General features: G+C 37.4%; 1 protein-coding gene across 5 annotated transcripts in view; it reads right to left on the reverse strand.

The window, feature by feature from the left end:
* atp11b (ATPase phospholipid transporting 11B (putative)) overlaps positions 1 to 7,505 on the reverse strand; it is a 43,605-nt gene that overhangs the window by 18,003 nt on the left and 18,097 nt on the right. For 4 of the 5 annotated variants that reach the window (XR_002919967.2, XM_024278801.2, XM_024278800.2 and 1 more), the window contains exons 18-28: positions 6,226 to 6,407; positions 5,032 to 5,235; positions 4,781 to 4,934; positions 3,814 to 3,916; positions 3,583 to 3,728; positions 3,424 to 3,483; positions 2,772 to 2,899; positions 2,238 to 2,376; positions 1,868 to 1,891; positions 1,160 to 1,225; positions 11 to 114 (exon numbers count right to left, since the gene is read on the reverse strand). Coding sequence is in view for 4 of the 5 variants with exons in the window: in XM_024278801.2 (XP_024134569.1) it covers positions 11 to 114; positions 1,160 to 1,225; positions 1,868 to 1,891; positions 2,238 to 2,376; positions 2,772 to 2,899; positions 3,424 to 3,483; positions 3,583 to 3,728; positions 3,814 to 3,916; positions 4,781 to 4,934; positions 5,032 to 5,235; positions 6,226 to 6,407 (1,310 nt within the window). In the remaining variant the exon portion in view is untranslated. The remainder of the gene's footprint in view (positions 1 to 10; positions 115 to 1,159; positions 1,226 to 1,867; positions 1,892 to 2,237; positions 2,377 to 2,771; positions 2,900 to 3,423; positions 3,484 to 3,582; positions 3,729 to 3,813; positions 3,917 to 4,780; positions 4,935 to 5,031; positions 5,236 to 6,225; positions 6,408 to 7,505) is intronic. The other variant, XM_024278802.2, reaches the window with a different exon arrangement.

Raw genomic sequence — 7,505 nt, forward strand, 5'->3', positions numbered from 1 at the left:
CTGCTCTTACCAGATAATGCCTCCATAGAATAAAGAGAAGATGAAATAGAATGCAATAGAGCCCCATGTCACAAAGTGGTTCATCCAGGTCCAAAAATGAGTTTCTAATGCAAGCTGCCGAAAAATAAACAAGACAAAGAAAGAGGAGAAGATGAGATCAAAGCTACAATTGCCGGAGAAGACACACTGATGAATTACAGCACTTTGGTCCAACAGTGATCACGACCTCCTAACTTAACAGACAATTTCTCAAATAAATGACTAATGACGACATTCTCTTCCAAGCATGTAGCATTTCCCTCCTGCTAATGTTAAAATGTAAAAGTGTGTCTGTGTAAACATCTTACTCATCTACTTTGCTTAAAAAAAAAAGACAATCATCAGAAATAGTCGGACTGGGATCACCAATAATTTCCAGAATCGATTCGATTTATATGACCCTGGATCGATTTGATTTAGATTTTTTTTTTTATCTTTGATTCTCTTGATCCAACTCAATTTTGAGTTTGCACATTTCATTAGAAATATATTAATAATCTATATACATGTTTTAAAGATTTTCATATTGATTTTCTATACAACTTATTAGTGAAATTATATTGAGACTGTTGATATCAGTGTGACATGGATTCTTAAATGGAGAAGCTCCAACAATTGTTCTGGTTCTCCTGGAGGGCGTTTCAGTTTGGCCCCTAGGTGCTTATCAAACTAAAGCATTACACCTTATTCCAGAAGAAGAATAAAGTATGAGCAAAAAAGGGTGCTTTAGGACAAAAATTAATACTTTAAAAAAATATGTCATTAAAAGACTGGAAACTTCATGCCTGTGAGTATTTTTGGATCTCTATTTAGTCAACTATGTATGATGAGGTCGAACGCGTGTTAGCATTACCCGTCCTATGGGAAATCAAGCTAGCAGACTTTAGCATGGCGTTAGATCGATCTCTACTTTTATTGATGATTGATCTATTAAGCTTTTGTGGATTAATCATTTTTTTAATCCACCCCTATTAGGACTCATGGAAGAATATCTTCACTACCGAAACATTCTACAATTTTAAGAAGCTTAGATTACTACTGAAACACACTTAAATTTATAAAATCAGCATTAATAAGATTCATACAGTACCACATCAAAACCAAAACGTAGTAATATTACCTTTAATGTGACAGTAATCACCATCACTGTAAAAACAAGTGTTCCAAATGTCCAGTTCCCAAACATCTATGAAAACAAATACAGTGATTATTAGCAATAACCGCAGCACAGAGGTTTTTATTAGATGAAAACAAACTATGAGCAGTGAAAAGAAGAAGCTTAATTTCATGCATAGATAGGGTTAGTAGCAGTACAGCCAATACACTTTTTGAACTCTGAACTAACTTCCTTTTTTGGCATATCACACAGCAAGTTAAAGAGGTACTTTTGTTAAGAGTTCAGTATTTTAGAGAAGTAACCTACTGCAGCAGGCCATGCTTTAGAAAAGCAGAGGGGGGAGCAAACTTCCAAAGGCCATTATGCCTGCCAAATACTGGCTTGAATCAATATCTGGTTTAATGTTATTTAATTAAATATCAATTTATGTGTTAAGTTTCAAATGTGAAAGAGTTTCTAATTGGTTGCAGAAAAACTGCATTTAAAAAAAACTGCGAGTTCAGATATTAAGCTTAAAAGCTGTTACATTGAAATATATGCCCAATATTTACTTTGTATCCCCAGGATACCATGCAGATATTAAAGCGGAATTTCATTTCATTGAAACGTTTTTTTTTATGTTTTATCCAACTGAACATGTTCATGAATCTTCTGAAGTCACTTCATTAACCTCCAAAGAGATACGCATTCAACTGTAGAGCAGACTCTTACCAGCTGCCTGTTAGCTCGCAAGATCTGAGGACATGCACAGCATGAAGGCAGAAGGAAAAAAAGGCGCAATTAACAAAAGATGGAGGAAGGAAAAAGACAACCAAGAGAGAAGAATCAAAGTAAGTGCATTTAGGAATGTTTGATTTTATACAGAAAAGAGGTAACAGGATATGCAGCAAGAGGGGGGAAAAAAAGGTTTATCGGTCAACTAAAATGATGACAAACAGAAGAGAAAGAGCAACATCAAGGAAAGACTTCACCAAGCAGTATTTAGTAACACTGAAAAGTCTGCAATTGTATTTAAACATTCAAATAACTGATTAATATACTTTCTTGTGAACTGCCATTTTTTTCCCTCTTTGACACACACCTGGCCGTTGCCCATAAGAGTTGTGTCTTCTCCCATGAGTATGTAGGATCCAAAAAAGAAGATGAAGGCATGACAGAAGCCCAGCACAGTCCAGTACAAGAACGTCCGGAACGACAGCAGAGAGTTCTTGCTGATATCTCTGTTGATGACAGTACACATAGACTTTGAGCTTCACTGAGGTTTTGATAATTCCCTTCACTAAGCAGCTAAATATTTTTATACTTAGGAGCTAATTTGTGACTTGCATTCTCCTCAACTATCCTTCTGTCGTCCTTCACTGCACTCCTGAACCTCTCCCTTGTAGCTCTAATCTCTGCAAACTCAGGCCAAAATCTCCTAATCTAGCTGCCTCAACTTTATCTCCAAAACATCCAACATTAGATGACCTTCGGATGTTTACATTTCAGTTCCTATCCATCCTCGTCGCTCACAAAAAGAACCTAAGCCTCTTCCACTCTTGAAGTGTTTCCATCTTTTTATAGACTGTAGAAACTTTCAGCGTAGCTCAGACCAGTGGATGATAAGCGACCTTACCTGTACAGGCAGGGTTTACTCTGCAGTGCGTGTGGATGGACCAGCTGTTCAAACAGGCTGTACACCAGGATGGGCAGCGAGGTGAAGCAGATGTTGTAGAGTGTCAGGTAAACACTGTCATACAGAGTCTGGATTGGACAAAGAGGCAGAATTTCACTCAACAATAATCAATTAATAAAGATGGTGTCCTTCGATTTATCCAATAAAAACTGTAGAAAGCATAAAATCTACAAGAATCGTACATAAGGCTAGTGTAAATTAAGATATCTGTTGCTATTTATCCATCCATCTTCTAAACCTGCTTAATCACAGGGATGCTGGAGCCAGCTCCCCAAACCATCACACAGACAAATAACCACACACTCATATTCACACCTAAGGGACAATTTAGTCAGCAATTAATCTATGCAGCCTGTTTTTGGCCTGTGGGAGGAAGCTACAGTGCCTGGAGAAAACCCACGTATGCACTGAGAGAACATGGAAACACACAGAGAAGATCCAGAAGGAATTTGAACCAGAGCCTTCTCTCAACAGCATTCATACGAGCCGTTTCAAGAAAATTAATGACACCACTTCCGATCTGTGTAGCATAAACATCCTAAAATGATTTTTTGAACAGGAACAAGATGAATCAGAAAGCAAAGGGACTTACTTGTTGTGAAAACAAACAGAAGAACTGGTATAAAAACTGCGGTGTGATAAAACACACATTCTAAAAGGGACAGAGTGAAACAAAGATGTATTATTTAAACCAACCTTCACATTGACAAAAATCCCAATGTTCATCCTAAAAAATAAAATTGGATCTTACCTTATAGAAAAAGTACTGTACAAGGGTAGCAATTCGAATGTAGTAGAAGTGACCGTGGACCAGCAGTAGTTTAGCCAGGAACTTAAACCTGGCAATTGCATAGTCACTGTTTCTCACGGCCTGACGACCTTCCTTTCCCATGATACCTGAAAAAAAAAAAAAATTAAACATGTAGAAGGAGCATTCAGAATACAAACTAAATCTTTGATAGTACTGTCAGTGCATATCTACCTATGCCGACATGGGCTTCTTGTATCATACTGACATCATTGGCTCCATCCCCAATCGCTAAAGTGATGGGTTTTTCTGGAGAGGTCTTCAAAAGTCGCACCACCTGAAGAAAACAAAACATTACGGACATATTAAATATTGCTCCACTGTGACACCATGCTAACAAAAAGACACAAAGTCATTTTCACTTAAGATATCACAAGAACTGCAGTAGTTTAGCCAGTAAACTTCGATTAAAATTTTGATTAAAATTGTTTTATTATTATTATTATTATTTTTGACAATATATAAGAATAATCAGAGTAAGTGCCCTTATGTGAGAGACCTTTAACTGTGTTGACTTCAGTTTAATGTGAATTTTTCATTAGTCTGATTTACCAAAAAAAAAAAAAAAGAAAAAGAAGAAGAAGCAATTTCTTTGTCATCTGTGTGCTGGGGAGAGTCTTGTTGTCTCTGGGAGGAACACATAGATGCAGTTTGCTGACTTGAGTGGAGTCAAAGGCTGGACATCCAATTCCATCCCTCATAATTTAATTTAGCTGCAGCTAGACGTCCGAGTTGAATGTAGAGGGAATTAGTTTTACATGTCATGAGATGTGTGCTGCATAAAATTGCTACTGGCTGGTGCAATTTCATCAAAATTTGCGGTATAAAATAACCAGTTTTGAGGGGGGAAAAAAACTCCACATCCTTTTACTTTTTTGTAATTTTTAAGCAAAGGTTTGTTAAATTTTTCGTCAAAGAGCAAGACTTATAGCCAATACCTCTTTGTTTCGTTTCAGCTGATGTATTAATAATTAGAAGATAAAAAGTTAAAGAGCGAAACTAATGAAGCAATGCTTAAATTAAATTAGACCTAAAAATATAAAAGATAGAAGGATATTAGTCAGCAGCAATAATACATACACACATGGATGTACCCATACCATAGCCCATGGGTGATGTGTGCACAGCAGTAAGTTGCTACCTTAGCTTTCTGCAGCGGGGCCATGCGGCAGCACAGCACAGCAGAGCAGTTCTTGCACACTTCCATAAACAGCTTCTCGTGTTCCCTCAGTGCTAAAGACAGACTGGCCCCATCTACAACCAAGCCGTGCTGAATGACGTGGTCCTCTTTTATTCTGCAAGCAAATTGAGGAAAAACGACCATAAACAACAACTTAAATATTTAAATTTAAGTAGCGATTCATTCACCCGCAAACAAACACTCTTGTCTACCTTCTGGCCAGTCTGCGGAGCTGCTCGGCGCACTCATTGTCAGAGCGTTGTTGCAGAAGCTCCAAGATATTCATGGTTCTGTGGAAGTGGCCGCAGGATAGGCTGACGCTGACCGCCGTTTCATGTTTGTCCCCAGTCAACACCCAAACTTTGATTCCTGCCAGTCGCAAGGCTTCAATTGTCTCCTGGACTTTGTCTTGAAGCCTATGAGAATGAGGAGATACATCCATGGATATACTTGGATGAAAACCCTTGAGAATGCAGGAGGTAATCCTAATATTTGCCCTTGTTTGACCACAGCCTGACAGTTGAACAGTTAACACGATCTGAAATGATGATGCCCATCAGCACTGCGCTTTTTCAGATGAAGCTGAAAACAGAAATGTTAGTCATGCCTCCCATCCTTTGATTATGACCATGAGTGCCCTGGGAGAAGTTCATCTTAGACTCAGAAACAGAGCAGCAAAAGGGAGACGGCATGACGATAAACGAAGTGTGAAAAGCTTCGGTTTGTGTGAGGAGCAGATGGTGAGTGGATCCTAACACATAGTAACATCCATTTCCAGGAAAAGCTCAGCAAGTTGACATCTGCATCTCCCTGCTGATTTTACATTGTTAGCTGGAGAATCACACTCGTATTGCATGCGTCTGTTTTGACACTGTGTGTTATCCATTAATAAATAAGGCCAACATTTTTCTAGTTACTTAGCTAAAAATAAATAAAAAATGTGAAACTCCTAGCCAATAAAAAGGTTTAATTTCTCTAGTGACATTTCTTTAAAGATTAAGGGCCATTATTATGAAGGACTCCCTTAGGATAGACAACAAAACTGCTGTGGTCTACGCTTGTCCTTTAACTTTTGCTAATTACAAATGAACCCAACCTGCATCTCAGGATACATGGAATGTAATTAGTTTTAAATCCTTTGTCATAATAGAAGATTGAAAAAAAAAACTGATAAGGGGATAAGATTAAGGTCATGCTTTTTAAGTAGTTGATTGTCATGCTAGTTATGCATGACTTAAAGTTAAGACAAGCAAGAACCTTTTAGAACATCTGTGTACCTAGACTAGGTTACTGAATAACAGATCACTATTGCTAATCCAATGGCAGCCAGAATGGAACATTTAAATTTAGTGTGAAGCATTTGTAAATACAAAAAAAATACAAAGTTATACTCAGAACGTCCATACTTGTCTTCCACTGCTGTGGCTCCCAGAAGCTGCAGGTCTCTCTCAATGAAGTCAAAAGCCTCCTGGAGTTTCTCCTCCCTCTGCTGCAGCGCGGTGCGAGCAGCTGTCAGCCGCTTGTCCACGTCCATGTACTCTTCAGGACTGAAGTGCCGACATGCAACCACCAGGGTCCGCAAACCTTTCTACAGAGGGATTACATCAAAAGGCTGTGATAAAAAATAAGGCCTAAATAAATTAAAGGTAATAAAATCATAACATGATTTTGAGGAAGATTGTAACTAGGGGTGTCAAATTATTCTGTTAATCTCCATTAAATAAGTACAGACATATTAGCAGTTTTACATTTTTTTTTTTTTTTTTTAAAGGTTGATAAGGTTTTTGTTAATTAGGCATGCAGAGGGCTGATCACATCGGACAGTAAACTTTGGAATAAGGTATGTCAACATATGTATTGTAGTATTAATAAGAAGTTTAAAAGCGTTTTTATGTGTGAAATTTGAGCACTTAATTGTTTGAGATTGAATAGAAATGCACCATGGTTGTGTAAAACTAAAGGTTGGAAGTTTATTATAACAGGAAAACTTTGTAAAGTTACCTTTTAGATTGTATTTTGATCTTTTACGACACCACAATGTCACAAATTTAAATGAAATTATCACAAAAATAGGCTTTTCAAAGCAATTAGTGGGTCGGATTAAAATGGATTAATTGGATAACTTAATTGCAGGTCATGATAAATCAGTTTGACAAAAATAATCAAATGACAACACTAGTTGTAACATTACGTTGTGAAGTAGAGATGGTGTGGAAGAGTGATATAAGGAAAAAATACGTTGAAAAGTAAAACGAGAAATAGCAAACCCAATTGCAAAATAAAAAGGAAAAAAATGGTTTTAATTCACAGGAGCAGCTGCAGGAGATGACAAGCTAACCAAATTTATTGAACCACTAGCATAGATTCTGACGTCTATTGGCGTCATACAAGATAGATGTGTGTGTGTGGGTGTGTGCAACTTATGCAAGTGTGATGTGTTGAAAACCTATAGTCTGATGGGCACACAGAGCAATAGAACAAAAGCATTAATTGCATCACACTGAAACAACAGCCATGAACACTGAACCACAAGTAAACTAGAGCACAGAGACAAGAGCATCTGAAAAGTATGTCAAAGGACTCGTTAACATTTGCTTGTCTGCCAACTTTTGCATCTTCAGCAGAACCACAGATATAGTTATTGATTTATGAACTTTAACTGTTTTTGTGAACCAGTTACAGCCAA

This window comes from Oryzias melastigma, linkage group LG4 (assembly GCF_002922805.2).
Source record: "Oryzias melastigma strain HK-1 linkage group LG4, ASM292280v2, whole genome shotgun sequence".
NCBI classification, from domain to species: Eukaryota; Metazoa; Chordata; class Actinopteri; order Beloniformes; family Adrianichthyidae; genus Oryzias; species Oryzias melastigma.